This window comes from Apteryx mantelli, chromosome 3, assembly GCF_036417845.1.
Source record: "Apteryx mantelli isolate bAptMan1 chromosome 3, bAptMan1.hap1, whole genome shotgun sequence".
Lineage (NCBI taxonomy): Eukaryota > Metazoa > Chordata > Aves > Apterygiformes > Apterygidae > Apteryx > Apteryx mantelli.
Genome location: NC_089980.1, coordinates 32064331 through 32079208, shown reverse-complemented (window position 1 = coordinate 32079208; position 14878 = coordinate 32064331). Strand labels below are relative to the sequence as shown.

The following is a 14878-nucleotide window of genomic DNA, read 5'->3' as shown; positions in this document are numbered from 1 at the left end:
TCATCATATTTACAAGATAACATAAAATTGTGTAAGGTATTGTGCATAGGAAGAGAAACATTTCTGTGATTTCCCATTTTATAAAACACTAATGTTAAAATACACTTTTAATGACAACTGCAGCATTAACTTACCTGCTAGCTGTTTTTACTGAGCTGTTCTTCTTGTGTCCTCTTTCTGATCGGTTGTCTCGCAAGAGTTGAAGCTATCCAAAAAAAGTTAACAGCAGTCTCATAAGCAATTCCTTTATTTAGTTTTTAGAAGCGTTATTCTGACAATACTGTCCTTTCCCATCTTGTGTCATCTTTTTAATAACTTAATTGGTGCTATTTCTATAGTTTTCAACCAAGACACTTTACAACAGTTAAAGATGACCACCTGATTAAATTTTGTTAAAGTACACTCATAGCTAAGATTGTGACACATATCCGTCAGTTTAAAATTCCTAAAATAATTGAAAATGTAAAAACTTTAGCATTCTAAAAACATATTGGAAAGCCAAAGATTCAGTGTCCCACAATTAACTTATCCTGAACTGCAAAATTTTAAAATTTTCAATATTCACCTTTTGCATTTAATTTAAAATTTCAAAATTGCATAATGAAGAATGTTGGAGATTTCCACTTAAAAAAAAAAGTTCAGATTGGCACTTGGATCTAAACACTTATGAAGCAGTTATAAATTCTTTCGAGTCCTATAGAGCTTTTATAATTCAAAAGCTGCAGAATTGACAAATACATAGAATTAAGGCTTCCCATGACAGTGGGATACTTCACTGAAATGGTGACTCAGCTTTTAGAACAAACTTCAACTTACTTCCAAACAAACAGAGGAAGACATTTAATTCAGACTCCAATTCAGAAGTCTATTTCCAGCATTATGGTATTTGTTAGTATGAGCAAATCGGTAGTATGAGTATGAGTAAATTGGTAGTAACAGCAAAAACTGTCAAAAAATTACACTAAAGAAGCTAAAACTAGACAGTATAAAAAAATACAATGTTTCTTGGAAGTAACCACGTATTGAACAAAGTATAATATGAAATACTGTTTAGAAATGGACTACAGGTAAATGGAGCTAACATTCACAGGAAGCACGTTTAAAGGTCCACTGGAAATTAGGAAATTACAAAGTTTTTGACTTGGCCAACCATACCTCAACCTTGTGCATGAGCATGGATCTCCAAAATGTTATACCTATCTAAGAATTATGCTTGATTAATTTTTCCTCAACTATTTATAGCTTGTTTCTTGTATAAGGAGTGCTCTATCATTTCAGCTATCCAGTTTTCAAATGCAGTAAAATAGTGTAGTCTGGATTTAAAAGACAATCTGAAGGATGCACAAAGATAAGAAACCTTGTTTTGATATATTTTAGCAAAATATTTTTTTCATTTTCTTATTGTCAACAAATCAGAGTACTTGCAACTCATATCTAAATGTGGCCACAATTTTTACCAGTATAACAATCATACAATATCTATCTCATGATCAGGCTAGGGGAAACAGTCTTGCTATTATTAATACTTTTTGGCAGATCACAGTTAAAGCAAGTACAAATACAGATTAACTGTGAAACTGTAGATGTGGCTCGTTAATTACTTAATAACTTAACTTTAACTTCAAAAGCTAATTAAAAGTATTAAATCCATGCAAGTTGTACCTATAGTTATATACTATGGACCTCCATAGCTGTAAACTTTAGTGAGAATTTTATAGGCTGCCAAAAGGGACAACTTTCACTATCATAATTGTGTTGCCCCATCGTTCCCATTTCTTTAATTTGTCTAAAAAAAAAAAAAAAATCCATTATTTAGCAGTAGCACCTGTATTATTTGATGATATTAGCTGTACTTCAGGATTTATGATCAGTGTGTAAATTATAAAGACAGTGAATGACAGATTATCTCTGAAAACATAGCCTTTAGAAAATACAAAATAAACATGCAGAATTTAAAAATAATTCAAATTCACTATTATCTGAGAAAAGATGAATTAATTTATCATTATATACCAGCCAAACAGAAGTTTTTCAAACTCTAACCATGCTGAATGGACATTACCAGTACGTATGATGTAGGTTAGAATATTTTTTAGCATGGAAATTTGCAAGCTGTTGTTAGGTTTAGAACCTTGAAAAGATGTAAACAGTACAAATTCCATTAACTACTCTGTTATTTGAGACTATATTAAAAAAAAAAGTAAAAAAAATTACTCAAACTCATTCTAATCAGTAACTTGACTACTTATAGCTACAACATTTCTGGGATAGGAAGATTAGCCCAAGGTAACTTTTTGTCATGTTTAATTCAAAGTGTGATTAACTTAGTGTGTTCCTTGTACTAGAAAATATATTTCAAAATGATGCGAGTTAAATGTGAATCATATAAAGCTGTCTGCTTGGATGTTAAATGAGTGTTAGCTTTCTGTAACATGCTAGAAGTTCACAATTTACAGCTAAAACTGTACTATGGTTTTTTTTTACTCTGACAGTTTCGAGGAAGTAAAATGGCTTTGAGAGATTCAGCTTGCTCTGGAGTTCAAAAGAAGGGGAAGGGGATGGGAAAGCAGATACGCTGATTTAAACTCTGACTTATGGGAGCTAGAAGTGCTCATGACGGTTCATCCTAAGATGAACCTTCTAAAAGATTCTGTATATCTTATTTCTTTTTGATGTTTAAAATCTATTTAAACATGTAAAAGTACTAGTGAACTGATGTAGATCTAATTAAATCAACTGGGTTACATCAATTTTTATCAACTTAAAAATATACACAGGAATTTTACTCTTAAATTTCAATACTTTGCTAATGCATTCAGCTACTTTTACTGAATTCTTGAAATTAACTATATATTTTAAAAATAAAGAGAGATTTATTTTCACATTTTAAAGTTCCTGAACTGTATGTTCTCTTTGCACCTTGCTACCACCTATAAAGCAAGGTATTATGTTGCTATTCAAATATGAACATGCCTTCATATTCCCCCAAGCACACATCTGGGCTTTGGCCTTTTAGAGACTTCATTTTAGGGGCTCTTCAGCAGGCAAAATGGTAGTTTTTCTCCCCAGTATCTGCACCATGAACCTCTTCGCTCGGCTAGATACAATGGAGATTTAATAGCTCCTTTTCTACTGCTGAGGTCTTTTTTTAACCAATGAAATGCAAAAAATTGGAATTGAAGATCTTCCTGAAGCCTGTGCACTCTTGTCACTCTTCTATATTTCTGGATTTTGTGAGTCACACATTTCGCTTTCCAGAATTTATAGAACCACAATATTTAGAGATACTAACATTGATAACAAAATTAATTTAAAAAGAAAATATTCTGTCTTTTAATCTAACCTGTTAAAACCCAAACATCTTAACTGAAGTTAAGCTATTATTTCAAGATTTTTAATTAACTAAAGGGCTTTTTGAAATGCACTGCTGTTAATAAATTTTCTTGCAAAAAAAGATTAAATTAAACCTGTTTTGTTTATCATTTTAAAAAGTATTAGCCCACTGCCTCTGGAGAAGAGGTAGTTAAACTCCTTTATATATCTGAAGTAAACTGTTCTTGATCAAAGCAGTTCTTACCTGGCTATGTTCCTTCCTAGCCCCAGGGCTAAACCAATGGCTGTGGGAGAAAAAGAAAAGACAGGTTTAACAATATAACTAACAAAGCACATGCTGTCATATGACCAGTATGTGCGTGCTTTTGGGTATTTTATTGTCTGCCAGGAAAATACAGCCTTCGGCTATGCTTTATTTTAATGGGATATATTACTGAACTCTCAAAGTCTGCAGCAGTTTTGAAAGGATTGAAAGAATGCACATAGCTCTACAAATTTCACTTGTGAGTAGCCATTGGCTTTATAGGTAATTATATTTTGTCAAACAAGCTAAAACAATATATAAATACTAATAATTTAATATATTATAATGCATGTGCTATTAATAAAAGTAATTCCATCTGTATTCATCTCTAGTTAGCTGGTAGTTGTTAATGTAGTATTATTTCACAAACTGAAGTCTGAATCTAAAGTGAAATTCAAAGTCAGTAAATTCCGTGGCTTCATTTCTCAATACAATTGCACAATTTGCACTACTGGCAGCCTTATTTTGCAGAGACAAAAGTTTGGAATAATAGGTTGGCATGAAGAGACAAGAGCTGACAATGACTATTCCCTCAATAGAAATAACAGGATTTTAATACTGGTTCCCATACCCTATGATCATATAGAACTGAATTAACATGTGCTGTAGCAAGCATTATGCAAACCCAAGGCCAAATCTTGACACTTGCAAAATGAAGAGGAGAGGAAAACAACAATTAAAACAAAGGGGTCCTGAAACTACATATAGTGCCTATATTTTGCTCCTGTCACTAAGCAATGGATTTTTGGGGAAAGGGTAAAATAGTTCCATCCATTATAATACTGCATAGAAAGACCATCACATTATTCACACGTATGGTTATATGGTTTCTCTGAAAGTGACAATATAGCAGAAGATTGCAAGTTTAATCTGGTCATTTGATCACCCTTTTTCTGAAGTAATTAAATTCAATACAGTTTAGACTATAATCATATATATTTTTTCCCATAGCATACTATATCAGCTACAAAATGCCACCAAATTTTTGAGTTTAATTAATGTACTTTGAGAATAAGCAAAATCATGGAATTGTCTCGTCTGGCCTAAACTACTCTTCGCTTTTGTAAGTCCCAAATCTGGAAGTTCTTTGTTCGTGATCAGTCAAGCCTCTCATTTTTATAGTGGGAAGACATTACCATGCTCTAGAAGGAATACAAGACCCAGCTGTGACAGAAACCTAAATACGGCTAACTCCTTTTTCTACTTTTAAGGTGAGTGAGGAAAAGGAGAGGTTGGAAATGAAAATAGAATTATAGCAATAAAGTTAAAAGTATACTTTGAGATAAAAGTTAGGCGTGAATACACAATGGACATGAAACATTCATGAAATTGTATTGAACAGTACAAATTTTGTTGTAAATTAAAAGTTGAGGAGAACAGAGGGACAGTTCAGGCATGTACAACTTTGATGGTGGCAGTGGATGAAAAGAACCATCAGGTTCGTGAGTGACCCAATAAAAAAAGGTCACAGACATCCAGGTGAAAAGAAAGGTAATAGGTTAGATTTAAAATCCATGTAGACAAGTGCCTTGTCTCTGGCAATGGTCAATGGCAAATGTTTATGGAAGAGCAGTAAAATGGGGTAGGTATAGAATGATCCTTCCCAGATAAACTCTCTGAGTTTGTGGTAAATCACTGGACTACAGACTAAATAATTAATACAAGTTATTTCTATTGAAAAAATATATCACAGCAATTTGAATGAGTTTCATATTTAGACATTAAAAATATCATGTCTAGATAAAGAATAATACCCCTTCTAATGATAGTGATATTTGTGCCACATTGATTATTAAAATTTTGGCCATTCACTTAATTCCTTTTTTTTTGCTTTGTTTGCTTGTTTGTTCTAATAAAATGAACAAAAAAGTAAAAATCATTATGAGAAAGTCTCGGCTGAATTACTCTAGGGTAGAAATAACTGAAATCACAACCTCTTTAGTTAACATCTACATCAGTGAGTAATATGATGCAATAGAAGTAGGTCAGCAGAGTAAAACAGTTGGTACTGAGGAACTGATGCTTGTACTATATGTATTTTGGGGAGTTTTGATTTTAAACTCTAGTCTGGGCCTGTGGACTCTATATATCCATTAGCAGTTAGGACATGTAAACATACCCCCAAATGTATTATTTCCTAGTCATATGTGCCCTGTGTTTTAGATTTCCAATTTGGAAAATACTGGAAAATTTCATCTTATTATTCTAACTATTTAGAAGAGATTACAAAGAAATAACACTGCTAATGTTGTCAGCTGAACAGAATCACAGTTTACACTGATGGTACACTGGAGTATCTAAATAAAATAAAGGATATTCCCTATTAAAATGTGTCCAAAAATTAATTCAACCTCTTTCCATGGAATTTATGATAACCTTCATCCTCACATGATACATTATATTTAAGATTTGAAGATGCAATGCTTGTTTATTTTCATATACTCTAGCTTGGCATTCCAGAAATTCTTTCCTTTAGAGAAAATAAAGCAAGTATTTTAAACAACCTGCTATATTTATTATTTAGCCTGTTTTATAGCATTAAACAGTATTGTGCTTTAGAAAAGTATATACTTAAAATTAATAAAAACACATTTAGAAAGTACTGAACTTCATATTTGAGTAAGAAATACACAATGAATTACAAAGGATTATAAATACTGTTATTAAATAAGAATCACTATGTTAACTGAGCTGAGGCTCTCTTATTAGATGTTTGTACAGTTGTACAATGAGGCTTTGAGACAGAGGTACTACTGTAATGTAAATAATAATAAGAACAATTATAACTCCCATCACTGATACTCACTCATGGTGAAGAGAATCCTGGGACAAGTGAACTGTTTTCCTGCTACCACCTGGTCCTGGAGTAATCTAAAGGAGATAAGTAGGAAAATAGATCCTCTTTGAATTACGATGCAATATAAGCACACAATGATTATTTATCAGGAAAACATATTGCAGATACTGAGGAAAATCTAGAGACAGCACACTAATAAAGTAAATGCAGCTGGCACTATCTGTAATTTTTAAGAAAAGTCTGAGTTGTAGAAAGGTTCTGTGTAACATTTACCAAAATCCTTTATGTCTAACTCTGAACAGACTTTATTTATGTCAGGGAGGCAGGTTACTTCTGAAAACTTCACGAAGCACTTACTTTTCTAAAAGTGGAAGTTAGATATTTTGAAAATCATATTCAATGCGTCATCTTTAATTTTTGGATAAGAATGGCAATAAATACATTCAAAAACACTCCCGGCCTTTGTATCCAATACAAAATTTTAGAAACTCAAGTTGATGCAGAATAAGAAGCAAAGATAAAATGATATTTACAACACTATACTGTAGAGCTTGTCTATGCCTTCATTTGAACAGAAACCAAAATGACATAATATTCTCAAATTTTTAAGAATGATCTTAAGAATGCACATGCAGACATCTGCTGTAGTGTGCAGGAGATGATGATATTCTGGTATTATTCAAAAATGTATTCAAGCAGCTTCATTTTTATCTTTAGAAACTGCTTAATAGAACTAATTTGTTGGCATGTGAAGATAGGTAAAAGAATTAGGGACCAAGTTGCAGGCTTGAAGAAACAGAGCTGAAAGCAAGCTACTCCTGTTGGAAAGAATGCAGGAACAAATATTCGGTTCCCTTGGAGACAGTTTCATAGTCAGTAGATGACCAAAGGTGGGACAGAAGTCAGACATTCTGCCAGTTTGAAAGGAGACCACAAAAGCTCAGCAAATAACACATATATATGGCTCAGGTTTCCTGAAAGTACCCAAGCAGAGGATTCACAGCTAAAAGCAGCCGTCTCCTCGTGAAAAGAACAATGCGCTCCACTTGCAAAGAAAATCCCTACTCCCATATGGTTTTACAATGGGGAAAAAACAGGGCGTTTGGAGCTCCGTGTCTGGAAAACTTTCAAAGAACACATACTGAATAAAGTGAAAGTTCCACAGGGTTAAAGTATTTGGCCAAAATCTGCATCTTTCACCTAAAGAATAACATTACAAAGGGCAGAATCGAGGCACCCTAAAGTGCTGTTGCTTTTCTGGCTGGTGGTGATTGAGAAGAATTTTCAATAATTTACTGCAGAAAAGTCTATGCAAATATCTAAATCCCTGGTAAAGGAGATCATAGCAACTACGCAACCTTGCTACCTCGAGGACTGCCTGCAGCACAGAACACGCACGGCAGAACAGCACCTAGTGGTCTACCAGCATCTGCAGCTTTACTAGATTGACTGAGGCCTTGCATAGCCACGTGATAACAATAAAACAATGATCAAACTTTACACAACAACTTCTAGAATGTTATAGTTTATCTTAGAATTGGAGCAAGAAACATCAATTCACAAGGACAGACCTAGAAATGCAAAATAAATATTTTAAATATGTAATTGATAATTTTTAAGATTAATAACTAAACTTCCGCTTTAACACCATAGGTAAACATGTAGCTCAACTCCTGAGAGTTACATCCTGCATTAATCTCAAAATGAGGTTTTCATGCTGTTCCAGTGGGTATCCCTGGAATACAGTAATCCATTTTCTACACCATGGCCATAAGAAAAGCCGACTGTGCCTATGTCATGCTTTGTTAGAGGTTCATGATCACATTATCTCATGGTGGACCTGACACTTTTATTCAGTTTACAGTATGTTCTGTGTACAGGCAACTTATTTCCTTTGCCAGGGCTGCTGACAACCTTTTCCACACTATATTAATCTTGTTTACAGGCTTTATCTTGGTACAAATATCAGAAAACTGAACTTTTTATCTCAGAGAGAAAATAAACAACATGTTGACAGAAGCAAAAGCTATTTTCTAGACTAAAATTGGTTGTTTACCTGCAGCCATACTTATGGAAACAAGTCTTCAGCTCACTCAAAATACATAATCCAAAACTTAATAAGCATGGAAATTTCAAACTCACTTGATAAATTGCCAGTTCTAAAATAATATATAAAACAAAGAAATATGGCTTTCCACTAGATTACGTGAGAACATGAATTTGTTTGGAATATAGTCACAATTGATCAGAGTGGACTAGTGCAGGTTTCTCTTACGTACCCTAGATAACTTCAGTTACTAAGCAGCCATAGAACATTTGTAAAATTAAACTCATAATGCCTGCATAGATCTTTATGCAAGACTGAATGCCGATTATTGCAAGATTCGCAATCTTTTAATGCGTATTCATATTTGTAAAACTGTCATCTGGTGTGAAAAAATAAAGCTATTGCCTCTCTTCCTCTGCTAAGTCACTATGAGCAAAATCTCCTGTAGGAGCCCTTTGGAATCACCACTGAAGAGAGCACCAGTCGTTCCAGACACAGAACGCTGAAGTCAGAACAAACACCGGCTCAGTTGTTCGGATCCTCTGCTCAGGCAGAAAAATTGCAAAGCTGTCTGGAATTGTTTTAGGTGATGAAGTCCCAGAGAAGAAAATAAGGGATTAAAGTAAGTACTAGCTTTCTGTTGGATAAATAGGTATAAACAGCATTGAAGTTTTACATAACTAGAATTTTGTTGGAGTTGTGTGTGTGTGTGTGTGTATCTCAATATATATCAGGGAATTAGAATCACAGTGAGTGTTTAGAAGACTTACAAATCAGGCCTGCTTTAAACTTTACTAAATTCATTCTTTAACAACACACTTGTTGTCAATTCTTACACAATATTAATCATCGTCACTACATATATAGAACTGCTAGCTTTTAACAATCATATTCTAAATTAGCCGTGAGCATACAATACCATGGAGCTGATGCCATATAGTTAGCACTGACGTCTATAGTCCTTGATGGTCCTTAGTCACCGAGGCCAAGGTGATCAGGATGGAGAGCTCCTTGATGAGAGAAGCTGGAATTGAAGCGGGCCTGTGTTTCTTCTCATCAAATTTTCCTTGCTTATGCCTGATATTTTTATGCCATTACTCCCTCTCAGAAAGGGGGAAGGGGTTTCCTCTGCTCCTGATACTGCTTAGCTTGTTTTCTTTTGTCTTGCCAATCTTCCTCCTGTGTATTTGGGAGGACTTATCTTGTACTTATCTTGTGCTTTGTCTGGCAACTTCTCGTTTTTGGATGCCACCTACATGCAACTATACCCATTTGTGTTTGCCCCTCTTGTGATCACCTTGTTCACATACCTACAGAAAATGTTTATAAATAGGATTTCACTCAGCAGAAATGTTGAGCACAGCAACTGTTACTGTTATATGCTAAGAACAGGTAAGTAAAGATACAAAATAGACAATGCAGCTGCTTTCACCTATTTCAGGACTCACGAAAGAATGAGATTACAGCAAGGCATGGAGAGCTTTCTAAGTCATACCCTCCTTTTCTAGTTAATTTTTCTTCTTTCCAAACAAGGAAGAGGCTATTTACCATCTACTGTTAAGTATTTTGAGAGTTATGAACAAAAACCCACCCCATTCTAGGTAGAATTGACAGCAAGCTGCAGTTAAATGCTAGAACTGTTGAAGTTTTACATTTTCAGAGTAGATATTTTTGTCTTAAACTATAATTTTGTTTATAGTTTTTAATGGAACACTTCCATTAAATCAACAAATGAGGGTAGAGGGAAAATCGACTTTGCCAATAATAAAATATACATTTGCATATAAAATTACTTTCAAGTAATGAAACAGGTTGCCGAGAGAGGTTGTGCAGTCTCCATCCTTGGATGATTTAAAGACCAGATTGAATAAAGCTCTGAGCAACCTGGTCTGACCTCATGGCTTGCTTTGAGCAGGAGGTTGGACTTTATGACCTCTAATCCGAATTATCCTAACTGAGTTGATTTCAATATATCTGTGCCTGAGTTTACCCAAAAAAGAAAATGTACATACATGTTGGGGTATGTCTTCAAAGAAAAGTGATCCTTTTAATGAATATGAATCTTTTAATGAAATAAATATTATAATGCTATTTTAATTACATGCGCTTGCTGTAGGTTGAAAAAGCAAGCTACAGCCACCTGCCAACAAAAAATAAAATAACACTAAACAAAAATAGGTGATATCAATACTCAACAATTATGTCCACCTCTTATTTGAGGTATATTTTAAATTTCAGCCCATTAAATACTCATTCAACTATACCTCTTCCCCCTAATTTTTCCCATACTATCAGGTATAGGTATTTACTTTACTAGGTACAGGTAAGTGGCTAGGTACATTTCTTCTTTATAATTTATGTTTAGCTTAGGAAGTAAACTTTATACAAAATATAAGCTACATCCTATGGATAAGAGAGTATTTATTGGACCTTGGCTATGTTTTTCATTACTGGAAAAGTACATTTATCTTAAAATTTAAGTGATATTGAAATACTGAAATTGACAGGTTTTATTTTAAATTGAATTTTACACCAAACAACTCCAGAGTGCACACTGAAAAGACATTACTGAGCTCATTTTTTTCAGGCCAGATATAATTAACAGAATGTTATTTCCTTACTATGTAAAAAATTTTAAAGAATCCACACAAATAATTACACAAATACTTGACTGAAATGCTTAACTTAGCCATCACAGTGTCAGGTTCATAATATGTTCAAACAATAAAATTTCAGCAAAAACTTAGTTATGCAGAGGACACCAACCACTTTTCTAAATGAAAGAATAGGTCCTAGTTTTCCTTTCTATAAGTCAACCACCATGAACAACAAACTACAGACTAACATATATAAAAGTTGATTTTATCAAGTAAATCTTTTAAAATCCACGAAAACAAAAGGTACTTTTCTGGGTTCATATATTTATAGTAACTTTCCCTAAAAACACTAAGCTGATGAATACAATTTGAAAACTTTAGTATAACTCCATTCTTTTCAGGCAAGAGTTTTTGCTTAACAAGTTGCTGCCCAAAACAAAATACAATTAAAATCAAACCCCAGACAACACGATGTGGCAGTGGAAACTGATACAGTTTTAACTACAGCATCATAATGGCACTTCCATAATTCACAGACCTTTAATTGCCAATTTATAGGAAATTAGATCAAAAAATATCAAGGGAAGAAGCAAAGAAAATCTAGTCTTTAAATTTTATAACCCAGGATAAGAGCACTGTTATTATTTTCATCATCAATTTATTATCACTAATTTTATACCCTTTTTTACTAGAAGCACAGGAAAGCAAATGCTTCTCCCACTAACTTCTCATTTTTGCAATTACATCAGCATAGTCAGCACAGTAAAACAAAAAGTATCTCAGGTTTTCCTTCCCTCTGATACCGCAAAGTCTTTCCTATCAAAATTATTACACTATGTTGTAAATTATATTATAACAAACAAAGCCGTGGATTTCAAATACATCCTTTAAAAGCCATAGACACAAGTTATTTGATTTGGAGCGATATAAAAACCCACCAAAATTAATACATTTTTCACAGTATGCATTTCTGAATATTGCCATAATCCTAGCTTGATGTTACCATTACATTTTTATTCCCTCTACAGACATGCTCTTGCTAAAGGGCCCAAACTGACCATTCAAGAAAAGCATCTCTTCATGGTACAGATTGCCCTTATGTGATGCTCAATCAAACCCGTTCCATGAAGTCTTCATGAATCCACTGGCACTTCACGGTCCACTGGCAGAATAGTTAGTTTTACACCAGTTTCTTGCTAATCCAGTTATAATTCTTTAAAAGTGACATCCTACTAACATGAAGTGTTGTGAAGTTCAAGATAGATCATTGGCATTATGTTTGCAAAATATATGCAGTGATAAGGAAGGAGGAATATAAGCTCAAGAAAAATAGGTGAAAAGACATGAACTTTAATCCTACTGCAAACGCACCTCATTTGTCTGCATATATTTTATTGTTTTGTATTCATAAAAAATGAAACAAAAATCTACATGCCCTAAATAAAATGCGAATCAGTAAGTTTCTTGGAGTTAAAGAATAAGTCCAAATTCCTCAGTCTCGCTAGTGATTTCACACACTGTTCACACACTGAGTTTTCTCTACATTTTTTTTCACACAATTGATCAAAATATCTCTATCTCTTTGTACATCTTTTCAACTGAAAGATTAACAGCTGGAGAAGGAGAAACTAAGGTTTTTGAGACTAGAAAAAGAGAAGTCCACTTGCAAACATAGCTCCTTCAAACAAATATGTAAAATTTAAACATCATTTATAAAATGGCAAATTAGGGAATTTCCCTGTAAATCAATGCTATTACACCTTTTTTCTCCATTGCTTTAAAATAAAACCTGAATTTGAAAGGCATATTATAAAATTGAACAAGACTTTTGGGAAGAGAATGGGATAAGTATTTTTTAGTTGACATGGTAACACTGATGGAAAATATCACAAATCAGATCTTTGTTGAATGGAGATATTCTTGTATACTATAGAATAGGCTTTGACAATACATTGCACTGACATACATTAGGGTATATGCTGCCTTTAGATATGTGAGCGAATACCACTCAAGGGGCTGTTAAGCCAGAGGAATTAAGTACCAACACATAATGTAAAACAAATTATTGAGTCTGTAGAGAAAGCATCAGGTAACATGAAAAGTGAAAGTTTTAGTCTGGAAAGAAATTAATAAGAGCATTCCTTTTGGGACCTCTCATGTTTAATGTGGAACAGTACCAAGTGGCTCCCTAGTTCCAAGAGCAGCTCAGAACATTGCAAAAAATGAACTGATTTTATTGAGGGTTAGTAAGAGTGTCAAGAAGAAAATATAAACCAGAAAAAAAAAAATTTTTTTAATTAAGCCAATTCTAGGTAAAAAGACACACATAACATCCAGAGGTCTACATAAACATACTACATAGCATCACTATTTCAATTTGAATTGCATCTTCTAGTTAAGAAAAATAACTATACTAGGAAAAAGGAAATCTTCATGGCAGCTGTCATATTAGACATAATAAAACAAAGTAACAGTCAAAATTTTGCAACTTTGTTACTCTCTAAACTCCGTAAATTGCCTAGAGTGCAAAAAGCTACTGTTTAATGCTGAGGTGTGCACGGGGCATATGAAAAATCTTCATTACGGTATTTTAGCTGTCTGTTTAGAAGTCAAACTCATTCTAGGGTGAAATCTTAGCTTCATTAAGTCAACAGGATTTTGACTTCAGTAGCACTAGGATTTCATCATTACTAGTTAAGAATGACCTAAAATTCTGGAAAGATGTTTTTGCATTTAAATTTCTCATCAATAACTGAAGTTAGCACACAGTGATATGGACAGGAGGAGCAGAGCATAGTGATTAGGTTACTAGGCTTGACCTGGGAGATGTAGGTTCAATTCCTTGTTCTGCACACACTTTCTGTTTTGACCTTTGGTAAGTCATTTTCTTCAGCTCAGTTCCTTATTTGGAAAAAATCAACAAAAACCGTACAAACAAGACCAGCCCCTCAAAAAACAAACAAACAAATGGAATAGTATTTCCTTACTTCCTTAATGTAATGTAACAACAGTAAAGATTGTACCAAAGTAAAGGATATAAAAATATTCCATCATTAAGGCATATGCTTTAAGAGTGCTTGAAGTATATTATTAAAGGTGATTTTTACTCCCCCTGCCACAGGACTTATTACAGGAAACAGAAAACATCAATATTAAATGCATTCAACTTTCAGTCCTTCTAGCTCTCAACAGTGGAAGCATTTACGTGTATAAGCAGAACTACTCGTAAGCAGAACTCTTTGCAAGTACAAGCCTTAACAATATGACAGTTCACGGCAGTATAAGCTTACTCAGAGGGGATTAAAAAACACATGCACACAACAAAACCCCCATTTTCAAATCACTGTCCAGCTTCAGTAGCAAGCTATGAGTGGCCTCTACTGGCTGACCAAAGGCTACATAAGTCACTAAGCTTTTGCTGTATGTTATGTATGACTGGTATCATCAAGCATGTGAAGAAATGCTCATATAGAGAATATATTCAACAGTAGTAGGTAAATCACATACACCATGGCTAAAAATAAAAAGCAAATACAATGTGAGTCATATATATTTATAGAAAGAGTGGGAAAAAAATATCTTTAATCTTGGTGCTCCTAAAATGTGTCAAAATATATACTGTAAATATATATGCACATACAAGTCTAGGAGGGAATTTACTATGATATACTCTGCTAGCTCTAAAGGTGAATACAAGCATGAATCCCAAGTAGTTTATAATTCAATCGGTTTATATATAAAGGCCAAATTACTTCAATTATGATATCAATGTTTTGATTTAGATGCACACTTGTGTGTTG

General features: G+C 33.7%; 1 protein-coding gene across 2 annotated transcripts in view; it reads right to left on the bottom strand.

Annotated features, from left to right (window-relative positions):
- Positions 1 to 14878, bottom strand: part of GPATCH2 (G-patch domain containing 2) — a 131914-nt gene that overhangs the window by 34436 nt on the left and 82600 nt on the right. For both annotated transcript variants that reach the window (XM_067293055.1, XM_067293056.1), the window contains exons 6-8: positions 6444 to 6508; positions 3578 to 3617; positions 135 to 205 (exon numbers count right to left, since the gene is read on the bottom strand). In XM_067293055.1, the coding sequence (XP_067149156.1) occupies positions 135 to 205; positions 3578 to 3617; positions 6444 to 6508 (176 nt within the window). The remainder of the gene's footprint in view (positions 1 to 134; positions 206 to 3577; positions 3618 to 6443; positions 6509 to 14878) is intronic.